We start from the raw sequence: 18,443 nt of genomic DNA on the forward strand, positions 1-18,443 counted from the left end.
CGCATGATTTTTGCAGGCTACCCTGACCACACGGTCTTCTCTGAGTTCAGAAGACGCTTTGACGTTTTGGCCCCTCACCTGACCAAGAAACTAGGCCGAAACTACATCGTGAAGGATGAGAAACGAGTGAGTAACTATTTAAGAGAATAATGAGCATGAAAATAATAGAACAAAAGCTTTAGAAATGACTGAAATGAAGATTTGGACTCCTCTTGCTCTTGTGTGCCATGAATCCAAGACAGAATGAACTCTGGGTAATCAGGGTTATTGTGATGGCTTAATCAAGAAACCCCAGCTGGGTCTCTGACTTGATTCAATTCGCAGAACAGACAGAAAAAATGTAGTAATTACTCTGGGCTTTAGTGCTTACTAAATGCCCAAATGTACTGTAATTATCAGCTAGAAAAATGTCTCCGTCCAGGAGTCTCCTAATCTCGTTTTGGCCCTGTGATTGGCCGAGGGGAAAGGAGAGTTATATACAAAACCTTTGCACTGTGGCCCTGGGCATGTACACCGCAGACAGGGTCCAAAATTAATACTAGCCAAGTGCCAAATGCAAGTAAAAATTAGCTTTGCCAAGTAGAGTTATTCATGAGTTGAATGGAAGCTTAAGTAGGAAATGTAGCATAATACATAATGGGAGATATAACATAAAATTGTAATTATGAGAAATGATTGAAGCCACAATAGTCATATTGTGATATATATAAAGTCATACTGTGAACATGAGATATAGTTGCAATTGTGAGATGTAAAATCACAATTATAACCAATTTAGACACAATTGTGAGATATAAAGTCATATTGGGAGATATATATGTCAAATTGTGAGATACAGTTGCAATGGTAAGATAAAAGTCACAATTATGAGAAGTTAAGTCACATTGTGAAAAATCATATTTTGAGAAACTGTACAATAGAATTGCAGTTATGATAAATGAGGTTGCAATTGTGAGATATAGTCATATTGTGAGATATAAGATTATATTGTGAAATATAAATTCATATAGGAGGATATAACAATGGTGAGATATTAAATCACAATTATGAGAAATTAAGTCAATTGTGAGACAAAGTCATAATGTGAAATATAAAATCATTGGGAGATTCACAAGAAATAAATTCACTATTATATTTAATTTTTTACTCTGAGGCAGAAATTAACATGTTTATGACTTGTACAAACCTATGCTGTAAATAATAAACAGCTAAATAATCACATTGTCCCTAACATTTTAATAAAAATAAAGCAAAATAAAGTTGCATGGTAATTAACAGGTGTAGCAAAAAAGTCAATTTTAGAGTCTGACCATCAGCTTTTCAGAGTAAAAAGAATACAGAAAGATGACCGTCCTCTTTTTGTGACACAGCAGAGAAGGTCAGTCGCGTTTCAAGTCCCAGAGGAAGTTGAAACGATGCAAAATTGGAAATCTAGAGAGACGCAGAGAGAAAGAAAAATAAAGAGGGAGGTAGAACCGTCTCTCTGAGGAAAGGTTTTTGTGAAGCGATTCGAACAATGGCCCTTTGGTTGTCAGGGGCCAGCGCCCCCTTTAGTGCTGTAATCTAGATGGGCCCTTTCAGATAGATCGAGTTCTCAAGACTTTTCCACATGAGAAAGACAGTGTCAGTGTCACAGTGAGGGCTGATGGTCGTCTGGACAGTTTGGGGACTGTACAGCAAAGAATAACCTGTGTGTGTGTGTCCAGTAGGCCTACACAGGAGTCAGCAGTGTTTTTGTAATGTACACTGTGTGAATTAGACATGACAGTGCGTTTGTCATTGCAGGCAGTAGAGGAGCTTTTGGATTCTCTGGAATTGGAGAAGAGCAGCTATCACATGGGCCTGAGCAGGGTGAGTAACACACACACAAGTTACTATTCATTTTATCAGTTCAGAAGCGTCAAAGGATGAAGGTGAGTCAAACTATGAATTGTATGCAGCAGATGATATGTCATCTGTATGTTTTTCTGTCTACTACTGCATGGTCAGTCGGCTGGACGCAATAAACTCTCATCTCGGCGTGAGCTGCTTTGTTTGTTTGTGTCTTTCCTGGTTCTTCATGCCGTCCTAATCAGTGTGAACAGACGCTGGCGCTCAACAGTTTAATCCCATCAGCTGGAAAACCACGGCGAGCCAAAAAAAAAACAAAAAAAAGAGCGGCGTGTGTAAACAAGCCCCGCCTGGCGCATTCCCAGAAGAATGGAGATTTATTGGACCGTATTTTAAGTTGGAATAGTTAGTAATTATTTTGTGGCAGCTGCAATTGGCGTCAAGGTTTGCGAAGGCTGAACTGCGCTCAGAAATGGATTACAATGTCAGGGGCCCTTCATGAAAGATTCGAGGAACAAAACACTGATTTACAACTCCACCAACATCTCCTGTCAGTTCTGCTCAACTTGTGCTGTTACGATTGCTGCTGGCACAACTATGTTTGTGTGTGTCTGTTAGGTGTTCTTCAGGGCTGGAACAGTGGCTAAACTAGAGGGACAGAGGGATGAACACACCAGACAGAACATCACGCTGTTCCAGGCCGCCTGCAGGGGCTTTTTGTCTCGACAGGCCTTCAAAAAGAGGAAGGTAGAGTCAATTTTCTTGAGCTGAAATTGCAATGTCAGTCCATCAGAATCTCAACATTTATTTCTCTTACACTACCGTTCAAATGTTTGGGATCAGTAAGTTTTCTTTTTGTTTGTTAGATTTTTTCTCTTATGCTCACCTAGGCTGCATTTATTTGATTAAAAATACAGTAAAACGAGTGATATTGTGAAATATTATTACAATTTAAAATAATTGTCTATTTTAATACATTTCAAAATGTAACTTTTTCCTGTGATGACAAAGCAATTTTCAGCAGCTATTACTCCATTCATTCATTCTCATATGCTGATTTTTTTTAATATTGTTGATTAATATTAATATTTTTGTGGAAACAATACATTTTTTGTCAAATGCTTCGATGAATATAAAGTTTAAAAAACAGCACCTTTATTGTCAACCCAATGCATCCTTGCTGAATGAAAGTATTAATTTCATTAAAAAAAAAAAAATGTACTTACCCAAACTTTTCAACTGTAGAATATATCAGTCCACTTTAAGAGCAAAACACATACATCAATGCACAGCATTGAGCAAGAGAGCATTTATGAAGGTGACGGGGTTTTATTTAAGCTGAAGCTAGTAATTTCTGCAACACTAGTGTCACTGAGCAGAACTGCAGACAAAAAAACCACACCCGTCTCCCATTGGTCAGCCAAACAAATAGATCTGCCCCAAACTCACTCCATTGGTTGAGCCATTGTTACTGTTGTTGTGCAGCACAAACAAACTGAAAATGTTTTGAAAGCACCACAGAATAAGTTTTTTTTTTACACGTTTTGAGGGGATTAACCTACAAATGACTTCGTTGCCTCTGCATATTAAACTATGGTAGAAAGTATTTTAATACTGGAAAAAAAAACACTTCTGCTTTAAGTGCTCTCCCGTTTAGTCTCCCTAGAATTAGAAGATCTCAAATTAATAAAAGCTCCTCTGAACACTTTCAGATCACGGCATGCAGTCAGGCCTCTGAATAAAATCCTCTCAATTCTTCATAATGTGCATTTAATTAATTCCAATCGGATTTACAGTTTTGGTTTGCAAGTCTTTCTGTACTTTTTCAAAAATGCCATATCAAAGTCATACTGTGGCTTTTATGTTTGTGTTCGCAATGGAACATTAATCATTTCATGCCGCGCAGTTAATGCAACTGTCATGTCATTCACAGATGGAGATCTGTATCATCAGCCTGACGATTAAAAGAATAGTTCAGTCAAAATGAATATTCTGTCATCATTAACTCATCCTCATGTCATTCAAAACCTCTATGGCTTTTTTTTACCCTTAAACATAAAGGCTGCTGAATATATGGGCCACTCTATTTAATATAATGAAAATGAATGAAGACTAGGGCTGCATAAAAGTTTTTCACGTAAACGTTCCCTTTAAATAATCTAAAACAAATCTCTCTGTCTCTCAGATCCAGGATTTGGCCATCCGTTGTGTTCAGAAGAACATCAAGAAGAATCGTGGTGTGAAGGACTGGCCCTGGTGGAAGCTCTTCACCACCGTACGACCTCTAGTAGAGGTTCAGCTCACCGAAGAACAGATTCGAGGAAAAGACGTGAGTCTTTCCAGCTTACTCTTTATTTCATGCCCTGGTTTGCTCGCTATGCAAAGCTTCTGTCAGTTTACAGTAGAGCTCGAAGGTTTATCTGTGTGTGTGTGGACGCGTTTGCCTAAAAGATGACACGATCTGAGGGCTTTTGTTGCATCAGCGTTAGAGCCGATACTTCTCTTTGATTCCTGCTGCCATCACATCTCAATCCCAGCTCAAAGCATTAGCTTTAGAAATGCAACAATGCCATCTGGCCCCTTCCTGAACTCACCTGAAGGCAGAAAGATCTCGCCTGATCAAAAGAACATCAGATCATATAATAGTAGCTCAACAAGCCTCAGACCAAAGATCGTCCTGTTCTTATCTAAATATTCAGTATTGTCTTTTGATGGCGATAAATGTTTTGTTTTGACTTGTAGGAGGAGATCATGCATCTGAAGTTGAAGCTGGAGAGGGTGGAGAAGGAAAGAAATGAGCTACGGCTGACCTCGGATCGTGCGGAGAGCAGAGTAGGAGAACCAAGCTTTTTATTTTTTTCATTTTTGCTGTCCTGCTTGGCTCCTTAAAGAAAACCAGAGAGAAAATAAGAACGCAAAGGGTGTTATTTTTGAGTTAGATATGCCGAGTGTCTCCACAAGTATTGACAAATAAATGTATTAAGTGATGTCTAAATGAAAATATAAAAATGCAGAAAGCCTCCACCATATTAGAAAAACAAGAGCATATGTGTGTTTATGTAGATCACAGAGCTGACGGCAGAGCTTTCAGATGAGAGAAACTCTGCGGAGTCGACGTCCCAGCTGCTGGAGACCGAAACAAGCGAGAGATTGCGTCTGGAGAAGGACATGAAGGACATGCAGGTACATGAACTCCATCAGTCCTGCTTCAGTCTTTATTAAACAGTGATGAAGAGTAACTAAATAAAAGATAGCCGCTAGGTTAACTTTTTAAGTAACATAATTCAGTAAAATAATATGGTTTCAAAACACTGCATCACTATAATTTGTCACATTATATTTTACCAGGAAAAATAATATTTTATGTTTTTATACAAAATGTAGTAAAATTCTGTTTAGTAACAGTTAAAAATATTTAGTTATGTTTTTAATATGGTAAATATTATGGCATCTTCATTTTAGTAGCTTGTAGTGTAGTGTATGTTTTTCATAAATATAGATTTACTGTATTTTAACTATTTTAAATCATAAATAGCTTGTGTCATGGATTGAATAAAAGTTGTGGTGAAAGTGTGTTGGGGATATTTTTATACTTTATATAAACTTTCTTTTATAGTCTGTGAAAGTTGTGGTAGGAGTGAATGTGTGAGTGGGCTGCTGTAGAACATACATTTGCTTTTCTTTTTCTGAAACTCAGGTGAAGTTTGACGATGTGAAGAAACAGATGGAGTCCATGGAGATGGAGATCATGGAGGCCAGACTCCTCCAAGCATCAGAGCTCAACGGCGAGATGGACAATGATGGCGATGATTCTGGTAAAAAACAAAAAAACAAAAAAAACAACCAGACAGCACTTGAAGTTGATTATGAAAATGCTTTATTTTGATAAGAATAAATATATTTTTTGGCCGCTGGGATGGAAAGAGGACCGGATTGGTCAAAAACTGCTCTATACACACACACACACACACACACTCACACGCGCGCACACAAACAGCTCAACAAAACAACTCAGGAAAAATCTGTATGTCTCTGTATGTTTGTGCATGTCAGGAGGTGAATGGAGGCTGAAATATGAACGTGCCATCAGAGACAGAGAATTCACAAAGAAAAAACTCCAGCAGGAGATTGATGACAAGGTGGAGACAGAACAACAGAACAAGAGACACGTGGAGAGAAAAGTTAGTATAGCACAGTAAATAAACACATACACAGAGTGCACACACACTAGGACTGCTAACAGACTACACACAGTGTGAAATGTATCCAAATTCAAACTCTGCTACAATAAATGATACTCTGACGTTGACCAGCAACACTTCAGAATCTTTAGACTTTTATAAACTTCACCTTCCTGTCTCTCTGTGTAGTTAACGGACTTGCAGGCTGACCACGAGGAGTCCCAGCGATCAGTCCAGCAGCTGAAGAAGAAATGCCAGCGGCTGGCAGCTGAGCTGCAAGACACCAAACTGCACTTGGAAAATCAAGAGGGACGCAACCATGAGCTGGAGAGAAAGCAGAGGAAGTAAGAGCCAATCATACACAAACACACACACACACACATCTTAGTCTGTGTCTTCAGTCTCCTGCCTGGTCACCTGCTGGGGTCTGATTATAGAGATTTCTGATTATTGTTTACTCTGTGGTTGTTTGGGCCATATATTTACTGTTTGATTGTTTGGGCCGTTTGTTTATAATTTGACGTGTTTGTTTACTGTTTGATTGTTTTAGTGGTTTGTTTACTTTATTGTTTGGGCTGTTCTTTTACTCATTGTTTAATCATACATTTCGTTCAATAATACAGTACAGTAAACTATTTGTTATTTGATTACTATATGATTGTTTGGGCTCTTTCTTCAATGTTTGATTGTTTGCTTGTTGTTGTTTAAGTTTGTTTACTTAATTACTGTCTTTTGTTTGTTGTTTAGTTAAGCTGTTTAGGCTGTTCATTTACTGACTGACTACTGTCTTGTATTTATCATTTAGATGTTTAAGCTGTTCGTTTACTGTCTGATTACTGTCTTTTGTTTGTCATTTAGTGTTTAGCTGTTTTGTCAGTTCGTTTACTGTCTGATTAGCTGGGCTGTTCATTTATCGTTTGGGCTGTTTGTTTACTCATTGTTTATTTCTAGACATTTAAATGTATTGTTTATTGTATGATTACATCTCTATTTGAGCTCTTTCTTTACTGTTTGGTTGTTTGCTGTTTAAGCTGTTTGTTTACTGTCTGATTATTTGATCTTGGGGTTGGATTTGTTTATTGCTGGACTGTTTTTTTGTGTCTGTGTCTTAGTATTTGGCTGATGTTGCTCATAACTAAAAACTAAAAGCACATCAGGCTTAGAGCTGGAGCTAAATCTCAACAGCCTTGACAATTAATGAGTAACCTCAGTGTACAGTTTATGCCCATGAGCACGTTATCATGTTGCTCTTGTCATACTGTGGTTGAAATTACATGTCTCAAAACCCATCTATCTTCTGAATTTTCTGGCAGGTTTGATGTGGAGAAGAACCAGTTTCACGAGGAACTACAGAAGGAGAGGAACCAGCGGGAGAAACTGAGTCGAGAGAGAGATATGCTAACTGGCGAGGTGTTTACAATCAGACAACAGCTACAGGTGAGACTAAAGATAGAAGAGTGTGTGTTGCTCTCTCTCGCATCCTTAAGCAAGACGCTTAACTTCAGGTTTCTGTAATAAGTCTATGGTACGTTGCTAATGACAAATTCATAATTTAACAAACAGGAGAAGGACACAGAGCTGTGTACGGTCAGTCTGAAGGTAGAGCAGCTGGAATCCGAGCTCCAGGATCTCTCCTCTCAGGAGTCAAAAGACGAGGCATCACTCGCAAAGGTTAAGAAGCAACTGCGTGATCTGGAAGCAAAGGTCAAAGATCAAGAGGAGGAGCTTGATGAACAGGCTGGAAACATTCAGATGCTGGAAAAGGTACAAGCTAAAAAACGGGCAAATCAAAGATGGATAGTGACTCTGAATTATGCTGTGTTCTGTTCAGAGCCATTGTTATTGTTAACTAAAACTAAAACTATTAAAAATCATTTTCATTCATGGAAACATGGAAGCTGAAATAAAGTAAAATTAGATGAAAATCTTAAATATAGTCTTAAGTAGAGTCTAAAAAGAAGCTGAAACTGAAATAAATATAAAAATTAAATAGAAATATTAAAAAATGATTTTAAAAAATGATGAAATGACTAAAACCTGAACTAAAATTAAAACTGAAAAATAAAAGCAAATTTTATATATTAATACATACTATAATAACATGTAAATAATATTAAAATAACATTGCTCATTTCGGAAAGGTGGGAAAGCAAAACCTGCCAACTTTATTTTTCAGAGGATATTATCAACAGTTAACCTTATCTGATCTGTGTGTTATTTAGGCTAAACTCCGTTTGGAAATGGAGATGGAGAGATTGAGACAAACGCATTCTAAAGAGCTGGACAGTAAAGATGAGGAAGTGGAGGACATCAGACTGTCCTGCAGTAAGAAGGTGAACAAACAGGATCTGAACACAATCAAATCACACAATTTGAGACCTCCATGTTTCCTAATGGCTCTTTTGAAATGTGTGTGTAGCTGAAGCAGATGGAAGTGCAGTTAGAGGAGGAATATGAAGATAAACAGAGAGTTCTGAGAGAAAAGAGAGACCTGGAGTCCAAACTGATGATGGCACAGGAACAGGTACTAACACAAGAGAACACAAATATTGCAGACAGCATACAATACTCAAGAAAGTATAACACAGTATTACACTATATAACAGGTTGGTCAGAGGGATGTAGAGACAGAGAAACGTCTCAGGAAGGATCTGAAGCGCACAAAAGTTCTTCTGGTTGATGCGCAGGTGATGCTGGACCACCTAAAGAGTAATGTGCCCAGCAAAAGAGAGATCATCGCACTCAGAAATAAGGTAGAATCACAATCAGAGCAGTAGAAATTACAATTAATGTCCCTCACTGGGAATAGAAAAGGACTAATTGCTTCATGTGAGCGTATGTTGTATCTGGTGTAGTTGGAGGAGTCAGAGTTTGTCTGCGCAGCCGCAGTGAAAGCACGCAAGTCTATGGAGCTGGAAATTGAAGACCTTCATATCCAGATGGACGACATCACCAAAGCCAAGATGGCTGTGAGTCATATTCTATTTTATTTGAAAACAGTTCAGTGGTCATAAACAGGACAAGTTTGAATGTTTTTTAACATGTTTGTTCAAACATAGAGTACATTTATTTATATCTGATTGTTTGGGCTCTTTCTTTGCTGTTTGCTTGTTTGTTTTTAGAGTGTTTGTTTTCTTTATTGTTTGTCCTTTAGTTGTTTAAGATGTTTGTTTACTGATTACCGTCTTTTGTTTGCTGTTTACTTGTTTAAGCTGTTCGTTTACTTTCTGATTGTTTGGCGTGAATGTTTACTGTTTTGATTGTTTTATTAGTTTTGTTCATTTTGTTTCAACAGTTCATTTGTTATAAACAAGAAAAGGTCTTATACAACATTTATGACCTTTATGATATCGAGGAATTAACCCACATTTTCAGATATTTCACAAGTTATTATCAAGTTATTATCAAAAAATTATTATGCGAGTCATCAACAGCTCTTTTAGAAATTTACACAGGATAGAATATGCCATTCAAAACATGTGATTTACTACTTTAGAAAATTTCAATTTGTTCACCAGATTCGTTGGGAGAAAAATTTTAGTTTTGAGGCAAAATTCATCTTTTGAGTTGAATAGAGCAGTAAATGTGTCAAGATTAATTCAAACAGCTGGGTAAAGAGAAATAAAGTGCTTACAGTTCAATCATTTTCCTGCTCAGGCTGATGGGAAAAAAAAAACATTTAGAATAAATATTCCAGAGGGAAAAATTTAAACCTCCAGAGTCAGATAAAGAAACCCTGAATCATGGTGTCGTAACCAAGCATGACGCGATAAAGCGTTAAATCCTGTCTCTTCCATGTTTATCTGAGTTTTTGTCCTAACCGACTGTGATAGCCGACAAGACATTTTGACAGTTGCTTGGGTTTTATTCCTGCAGCGTCATGCTGTCTGGCTCCACCCACAGTGAAATCTGACACAAATCCTGACTCGCATGGAATTTTATACCTTAAATCTATTCTGATTTTGTCTTCACGATTTATCTTGGTGACGACAAAAAGAATGGAGATAAAATGAAAATCAGTGCAGCTATTCTTCTCTGATTCCTCCCCCATTCACATTACAGGCTCTTTCAAGACTCCAAAAATATGGCACTCAGATTTAAATGGTACACTTGGGGTGTGCATTTGATTTATTATTTATGAGGAAGAGGAGATGATGTCAAATAGAAGAGTTTAAGGGTATTATCTCCTCGTCACAGCCTCAACCAGAAATATGCAATTACTGTGTGTAATGACAGTATTTTAGACCCACTATGAAATGCTACTCTAAAATCTTACACTAAAATGGCAGAAACATAGTTTTAAAACACTGAAGGCTGCTGTGACTATATTATGGGAAGTGATCCGTTATTAAAAGTTATGTTTTTTTGGGTTATCTAGACAGTTTAGGGTCATGGAGAGCAGAGAAAAACAACAAAAATAATAAATTGCAACTATTAGATATGTAATAAACAGGTTTGTTTGTTTTTTAAGAATTGAGAAAACATTTTGTTGTTGATGTAAAACTGCATCCAATCAAACTCTGCAGTATTTTGGTGTGGTGTTGATCTGTCACATGGTAGAAGCTGCCAAATCAGACAGATGCCAACATGGACAGGTTGCGTGGCATTTCCTCATCCTCAAAAACCATGAATAAAACTATTCAAGGTACTCATTTAACCCTGTCTGTTCTGTCTCCCTCAGTTGGAGGAGCAGATAAGTCGTCTGCAGAGAGAGAAGAACAACCTGCAGTCTCGCTTTGAGGAGGATCAGGAAGACATGAATGAACTCATGAAGAAACACAAAGCTGCAGTGGCTCAGGTGACCTCATATACATTTATATATATATATATGTGTGTGTGTGTGTGTGTGTGTGAGACCCTGGACCATAAAAACAGTCATAAGGGTCCTTTTTTCGAAATTGAGATTTATACATCATCTAAATTAAAAGCTGAATAAATAAGCTCTCCATTGATGTTTGGTTTGTTAGGATAGGACAATATTTGGCCAAGATACAACTATTTGAAAATCTGGAATCTGAGGGTGCAAAAAAAATCAAAATATTGAGAAAATCGCCTTTAAAGTTGTCCAAATGAAGTTCTTAGCAATGCATATTACTAATCAAAAATTAAGTTTTAATATATTGACAGTAGGAAATTTACAAAATATCTTCATGGAACATGGCATAAAAGAAAAATCAATACAATGTATTTTTGGCTATTGCTTCAAATATACCCCAGCGACTTAAGACTTTGTGGTCCAGGGTCACATATATACATATACTGTATATATATATATATATATATATATATATATATTACAGTATATAGTACCATATATAGTACAAAAGTTTGGAGTCAGTAAGATTTTCTTAAGAAATTAATACTTGTATTCACCAAGGATGCATAAAATTGATTAAAGGTAACATTTATAATGTTACAGAAGACTTCTATTTCTATTTAAATGCTGTTCTTTTGAACTTTTTATTCATCAAAGAATCCTTAAAAAAAGTTCTCAAAAAATATTAAGCAGCACAACTGTATTCAACAATGATAACAATAAGAAATATTTCTTGAGCAGCAAATCAGCAGATGATTTCTGAAGGATCATGTGACACTGAAGACTGGAGTTTGCTGCTGAAAATTCATTTTCTCCATCAGGGGAATAAATTCTATTTTACAATATTTTCAAATAGAAAACCGTTATTTTAAATTGTAATAATATTTTAATATATGAGTGTTTTTACTGTATTTTTGATCAAATAAATGCAGCCTTGGTGAAAGTAAGAGACTTATTTCAAAAACAAAAAATGTGTATGACATAAAGTCTAAATTATATATTTATGTACAGTATGTATATATCAACATTAAATCAGCAAAATTAAAATGCTAGCACAGATTAAGAGTTTAAATTAAATGTATGTATCATATGTATGTGTTTAGTCTACAAGAGATCTGGCACAGATCAGTGACCTACAGGCCCAGGTGGAGGAGGCCATGAAAGAAAAACAAGAGATCCAGGACAAGGTACCAAAAAGGCCCCAAATACACTAAAAATTCTTTGCAGGAGCCCGGAATTGCCTTCTGTCCCCTCATCATTATGTTCTACAGTACATAGTGGATTTGTAGATGGTTAGGGCCCATGCAATGAGAAAGGTGCAGAGGGCTGGCCGAATGTGGTCTGAAACATGAGTCTTAAACATGAGTGACCTGTGTGTTTTTATTTTTTTGGCAGTTTCACTCCCTGCAGTCACAGCTTGAATTTCAGGAACAGTCTATGGTGGAGAAATCGCTGGTCAGCCGTCAGGAAGCCAAAATCCGTGAACTAGAGACCAAACTAGAATATGAGAGGACCCAGACCAAACGTCTGGAGGTGAGTCACGTTCATGGCAAATTCAATGAATTCATAGCAAGGCACCAAAGCAGGATAGTTCCGAAAAAAATCATTTGATTTCATTTTGTATTTTAGTTGTACATTTCAATTTAGTTTTAGTTTGATTTAATGTTTTTATTTTATTCCATGCATAATTCTTTTAGTGAACTAAATGCTTAACCAACGTCCATAGCGCATGCAGATAAACAACTCCATCAGTGGCCACAATTCATTTACAGGGAATTGCTTCAGTGTGTTTCTGTCTTTTTTTATGCACTCTTATCTTTGGCTTTTCCATCTGTCCATGTTCGTCCTCCAGTCTCTTGTAACACGGCTGAAGGAAAACCTGGAGAAGATGACTGAGGAACGAGACCAGCGTATTGCCAGCGAAAACCGGGAGAAGGATCAGAACAAGCGAATGCAAAGGCAGATCCGAGACATAAAGGAGGAGATGACTGAACTGTCTAAGAAAGAGGCAGAAGCCAGTCACAAAAAACATGACCTGGTGAGTTCCAGAGTGCCCCATGCTGTATGGAGATTCTCTTGCCATTGCTATAGCAACTATAATGAAGGGAAACTGCCACAATGGATCTTTTATGAAAAGTGACATAGTTCTTGCATAGTAACCATATCTTAACTGGGGTATTTGTAGTAAGGCCACTGGTTAAACCATAGATGGCTTCTCAGGTAATTGTAATGGTACTGCATAAAGCACAGTATGGTTGCTGTAGCAAAACCATGGTCATTTTTTTCATAACTTTGGTTGGACTTCAAACAGGAAATGGATATTGAAAGTCTGGAAGCAGCCAATCAGAGCTTACAAGCAGATTTGAAGTTGGCCTTTAAGCGGATTGGGGACCTGCAGGCTGCTATGGAAGATGAAATGGAGACGGATGATGATGATGACCTCATCAACAGGTATGAGGATTAGTCTCCTGTCAGTGCCACTGTTTCCATGGCAACAATTCTCTGAAGTTGATCAGGACAACCACTGCATGTTACTATTGTTTACATAGACCCTTTTTAAGTTATTTTGCTTTTTTTCTTCTTTTGTTTCTTGTCTCCAATTTTTTTTTTAATATGATCAACTACTTATTTTCCTTTTCCCCCTATATTTTCATCTATTTTTATTTTATTTTTGGCAGTTTACAAGACATGGTGACAAAGTATCAGAAAAGAAAGAACAAAACGTGAGGATGCTAAGTGGTGATTGTTTCTCATCTGTTTGTTGGTTTGAGTTTATAATGCTATTCATTGTAAGAACTTGAAAATGCTGTTGTATTACTCTGCAGTCCAACAAACCATGATAAGTCTCGCATGGCAAGTATTATTTTCAGCTGAAATGGGAAGAATTATTAGTCCAATAACTAATTTGATCATACAGCAGCATTTTCCTGTCTTCATGAGCATGTGCTGCAATTTTAACAATATCATTATGTGTTGCTCATCTGTTTTTACCCATTACACCAGCCATCTTTTTATCAGAGCCATTTATACGCCCAGAAAAATATGAAAATATAAAATTTAAACATTGAAAAACACAGAAGCCACTTTTAAATTAATCCCACAACTAAACCCGTTTTCATTCTGTTTGAAAATCCAAATTAATGTATTAAGTTTCTAGTGCATCTTGCTACTTAACTGTGCTTAGCAAGTTGTGATATGTTCATGTGTGTTGTTGTGCAAGTGTAACTGCTTGGATTCTGGAAAGGGAGAATCAATTGCATTCGGTTGATTAGCTGTAATTGAGTGGAACTGCGATATGCAACCAATAGAAGCAGATTGTCACAGTCTATTAGCGTTTAAATGTGAGCTGTGTGTGTGCCTAAGCTTTAAATTGTGTGTGACAGTAAGTTGAAATTCTCCAGAAGCATCTGTAGCCTAAATTCACTGTACTCATGGCATCCCTGATTGTGTGTCTGTGCAGTTTTTGTACACAGATTTATACTTGTATAAGCTTTTGTGTATTTTCTTAAAATCAAAGCTTGATATAAACTGTAATAGTGACTGCAAAGGCTTATGGGAATGATATAACGTGCCACTGCGTTCACAGAGAGAATGCAGTCAAATATCTGCCTTTAGTGTTATTGTGGAACGGATTGAAATCCTCTTTTCCCCTATTTCGTTTATTGAAACCACGTGTTGTTTTGGCACTAACCAAAGTATTGTAACCCTCTTGCCTTGATCAGCCAAAATTACCTTTATGTCAGCTGCTATATTTGATTGAGCTTCTCTTGTTGGCAGTGGAGATGAATCGGATATGGACTCTGAGGTGGAGGACCGCGTAGATGGGGTGAAGTCATTGCTCTCCAAGAGCAAAGGATCCGCCAAGACACTCTCTGATGAGGGCACCCAGAAAACCACCAGGTCAGTGTGGAACATATCAGTGTGGAGTTTAATTTCAAAGACTGAGATCATTTTATGATCCCCAGAGCTGGAGAAATTAAGCCACACTTAATGGTGTTGGGGAACTGGTGACTAAATTATGAGTTTGTTTACATTTAATATATGGTCTTTTTTCTGGAAGTATAAATTAGTATTTAGATTTTTTAACCCCCTTAAATACATATTTATCAGATGCATATTTAATTTAAAGTGTTTAATTTAATCCTCCATAAGTTTTCTTTGGAAAGCTGATTGAACAATCGTTCAAAGTGTATAGGCAGCTTTTGTAGCTAAATTTACAGGGTAAGAACATTGGGGGCGCTACTGATGTGGTTTACCAGAGTACCAGCCAAGACTTACATATGTCCTCTCCATCTGTGCGAAGTGCTAATAAGCTCAAGACAGCATTTGATGGTGTCGGATTCATGACTGTCTCACCGGGAGCTGCTGTTACTGTTCTGTCCCTCAGTAGTATTAATACGGTGCGGTTACATAACTGCCATTAGGAGTTTAATCCTTTGAAGTTTATTCCTGGGGTTGGTGTAAAATACGCTCCTAAATTACCTCTCAAATCTCTTTCGTTCTTTGAATTCATATTTATCTCTGTTACGGGTATCATCCTGTTTCATTCATTGATCTTCTGCAATTCTGCCACTTTAATGTGTTTTCTGTCCGTCTCAGACACACCAATGCTGCTAATGCAGATGTGAAAGATATAAAAGAAGGGAAAGAGGGAAAAGAGGGGAAGGAGGAAGTAAAAAAGGATTCAGACGAGAGCCGTTCATTGTCTGTGATGAGCTCGCTCAGCTACAGGAAACGCTCCCACCAGAAGGACTGGAATGGAGGTGCAGGGGATGACAGCTCTCTCTTCAGTGCCCTTCGGGAGCAGCCGGACATGCCTGACCGATTGTCGTTGCGCAAAGCTAAAAGCAAATCCACAGACAGGCCTCAGACTGGTGATGACCTGGATGACCGGGGTTCAGTGATATCCCAGGCTTACTCTGAGGCTGCCAGTAGGGCCAGGAAAGGTCTAGATCGTCGCTGGACCAAAAGCAGTCCAGAATTTGACAAAGAGCCCATGGTGTCCTCGGTTGCCCCGAGCCGAGCTTCCGCACGCCGTGGGATAGACCAAGATGATGATGCTCTGTCTGGTGTGAGCAGCTTCAGCTTGCGACGTAGTACTTCTTGGATGGATGACAGTCGCAGTGATTACGGGCCGACAAGTACCAGTATGAGTCAACGATCTAGAAGCCGAAGTCCTGGAAGCACCAGCGTCGGCTCACGAATTTCCCTGGCCCGCAGCACCCGACTTAGTGAGTTTGGAGTTCGTTTGAATAATGATGATGTTGATGACGATGATGATGTTGACTCTGTGAGTGTGGCCGCATACAGTCCACGCTCAGTGGGCCGTAGTCTGTCCACTCCTGCCCAGCTACGCTCCTCTGAGAACCCACTGGACACTTCTGACGTTAAACCTGTGAGTCACCGCAACTACCTGGACCCCGAGCTAGAAAAAGCCATCAATGAAGTCCTGAGCTTCAAGCCAATTAAATTCAAACGCCGCAGCTTAGAAGACTCAGATGAAGAAGAGGAGGGAGGTGGTGGTGCAAGAGAGGAAGAAGATAGGAAGAGCATCAAGAGTTTGTTGCAAGACAAGGACGATGAAGGTCTGGGCCTTAGCGGGTCCAGTCTGAGATGCTCAGCTTCAGGTTCTGCTGTAGATTCTGGACGTTCTGGAAGCTCAATGAGTTCCTTCAGCTCCAAGAGCAGCAAGAAGAAGAACAAGAAGAAGAGCAGGCGCTCTGAGTCTGACAGCTCCTCCAATGAGGGTCATACTCGGCGGCATTCCAGACAGAAAGAAAAGAGAAGATCCAAAAGCTCAAGAAAGAAAGAATCTGGATCGTCCAAGTCTGAATCTGACTCTGAATCATCATCTTCAAGCTCTGCATCAACAGTTTCATACCGCAGCTCAAACAGCGTGAAGAGAACCCCCGGACAGAAAGATGGGGGTCCAGAAAGTCCTGATGAAGAACGACCCCCAAGCAAAAAAGAAATAAAGAAACAGAAGAAGAAAGTGGACAGTCTGGTTATGAAGTATCTCTATAAGCCTGACAGTGATTAAGGATCATTAACAGGTGACCCTGGATGGGCCAGACTGAGGATTGATGTTTTCAAGAAGCTTCTCTCTAAACGCATGATGTGTTCTGCTGTGTGTTAAACTCTAAACAGTAGTTGTATCATTGGATTAAAAGGCATGCCATGACACTGTTGCCTGAACATTGTTTTGGGTTTGGACACAAACAGATTCAAAGTGTGGCCACATAGAGTATTGTACTAACACACAAATGCTTATCTTGATTTTTCCAAGTAGGACATGCTTCTTGTTGGTTCTGAAACAATATACTATCAATCAGATCTTTGTGGTAGGTTTGACTTAGGTTTTGGAGCTTCAAAAACTTCATGAACCTCTCATTATCAACCATTGATTTTTTTGGGTACTGGTTAGGGAAATGTTGGAAACTTAATAGGAAATGATACGGGTAATAAGGGATAGGCTTCAGGCTTTTTGTTAATTTGACAGGATTTTTGTTCCAGGACCAACAAAAGATATTCTTGGAAATGCAGTAAGCCACAATTAATGTACATAAAGCTTTAGAAATACTGGAAGAGTTTAAACTGATAATTGAGTAAGACCTTATTGCAAACAGAGTGGATGTTTTGGAACTACTGTAGATGTGCATTTGTGACCAGCCAGGGACATTCACTCATGACTTTTGTCCTGCTTATCTATCTCTGCATGGCATTGTGCCCGTCTGACCTCTCGCAAGGGACTAGTATGAAGGTGTGGCTATAATCTTATCTTCCTGTTTCTAAAAACATCTTGTCTTTTTTTCCCTCCAGCTCCTCACTCTACAGACCACACTCAGTGCAACATGATGAAGACAACACTGAACCAGAGAAAGACACTACACAAACTGAAAGTACTATACTTAAAGACAGCAATGGTGATGGTCAACCTTCGGAAAGTGCTGCGTAGATCTGATCTGCTGCTCGCGTGCACTGAAAAGTGCCTCAGTTTACCTCTCATCTACCCTAGCACTGATTCACTTCGGTTTCTTCATAGCCTACAATGGGACTAAAGTTTATCACTGCAGGTCTACATATACAGTGTGTTTTAGAGTTTAGAGTTTTTTTTTTTTTTTTGCAGCTGCGTAGCACCTGTATTAATTTAGATTGCGCATGTCTCCATCAACAACCCCTCCAAGAAAATGAAGTAATATATTGTGAAAAGGAAATGAGAATCTTTATCTAATTTATGTTTATTTTATATTGTTAGAGTGTCTGCTTTATGACATTTTGCCTTGAATTTGCTTGAGTGAACTATGTAGCACAGCTTTACTGTAGTTTGCAGTTCATGAAATAGGGTATTTATTTTTCTCTCCTTTGTTCCTTTATGAGCTGGTGAACTACTGTTAACCAGAGGAAGGTAATTTAGCACTGGTTTACTGAATGGCAGCATTTTAATTCTAAACCTCTTTATGATTCAGTTTATTTTCTTGAGGGTGCTTCATGTTTGGGCCTTAAGTGACATTTATAACCATTAATTTAAGATAATTTAGTACTATATAATTTAACTCTGCCAAAATTAATTATTGATGGGAGTCTAATCATTTCTGATGTGTCTGTGGGTAAGTGTG

General features: G+C 38.2%; 1 protein-coding gene across 4 annotated transcripts in view; it reads left to right on the top strand.

Moving 5' to 3' along the window:
* The window catches only part of LOC107653743 (unconventional myosin-XVIIIa-like), a 42,649-nt gene extending 24,934 nt beyond the window's left edge, over positions 1 to 17,715 (top strand). For 3 of the 4 annotated variants that reach the window (XM_016440552.1, XM_016440553.1, XM_016440551.1), the window contains 24 exons: positions 17 to 126; positions 1,786 to 1,851; positions 2,449 to 2,577; positions 4,016 to 4,159; positions 4,573 to 4,662; positions 4,894 to 5,013; positions 5,528 to 5,645; positions 5,884 to 6,011; positions 6,201 to 6,355; positions 7,325 to 7,448; positions 7,575 to 7,775; positions 8,234 to 8,344; positions 8,431 to 8,535; positions 8,618 to 8,764; positions 8,867 to 8,980; positions 10,693 to 10,809; positions 11,931 to 12,014; positions 12,223 to 12,360; positions 12,680 to 12,865; positions 13,139 to 13,278; positions 13,506 to 13,550; positions 14,605 to 14,727; positions 15,427 to 16,880; positions 17,647 to 17,715. In XM_016440552.1, the coding sequence (XP_016296038.1) occupies positions 17 to 126; positions 1,786 to 1,851; positions 2,449 to 2,577; positions 4,016 to 4,159; positions 4,573 to 4,662; positions 4,894 to 5,013; positions 5,528 to 5,645; positions 5,884 to 6,011; positions 6,201 to 6,355; positions 7,325 to 7,448; positions 7,575 to 7,775; positions 8,234 to 8,344; positions 8,431 to 8,535; positions 8,618 to 8,764; positions 8,867 to 8,980; positions 10,693 to 10,809; positions 11,931 to 12,014; positions 12,223 to 12,360; positions 12,680 to 12,865; positions 13,139 to 13,278; positions 13,506 to 13,550; positions 14,605 to 14,727; positions 15,427 to 16,867 (4,136 nt within the window). In that variant the 3' untranslated portion in view covers positions 16,868 to 16,880; positions 17,647 to 17,715. The remainder of the gene's footprint in view (positions 1 to 16; positions 127 to 1,785; positions 1,852 to 2,448; positions 2,578 to 4,015; positions 4,160 to 4,572; positions 4,663 to 4,893; positions 5,014 to 5,527; positions 5,646 to 5,883; positions 6,012 to 6,200; positions 6,356 to 7,324; positions 7,449 to 7,574; positions 7,776 to 8,233; positions 8,345 to 8,430; positions 8,536 to 8,617; positions 8,765 to 8,866; positions 8,981 to 10,692; positions 10,810 to 11,930; positions 12,015 to 12,222; positions 12,361 to 12,679; positions 12,866 to 13,138; positions 13,279 to 13,505; positions 13,551 to 14,604; positions 14,728 to 15,426; positions 16,881 to 17,646) is intronic. The other variant, XM_016440554.1, reaches the window with a different exon arrangement.
* Positions 17,716 to 18,443: the final 728 nt, after the last annotated feature.

Source organism: Sinocyclocheilus anshuiensis, unplaced genomic scaffold (assembly GCF_001515605.1).
Source record: "Sinocyclocheilus anshuiensis isolate Anshui unplaced genomic scaffold, SAMN03320099.WGS_v1.1 scaffold315, whole genome shotgun sequence".
Classification (NCBI taxonomy): domain Eukaryota; kingdom Metazoa; phylum Chordata; class Actinopteri; order Cypriniformes; family Cyprinidae; genus Sinocyclocheilus; species Sinocyclocheilus anshuiensis.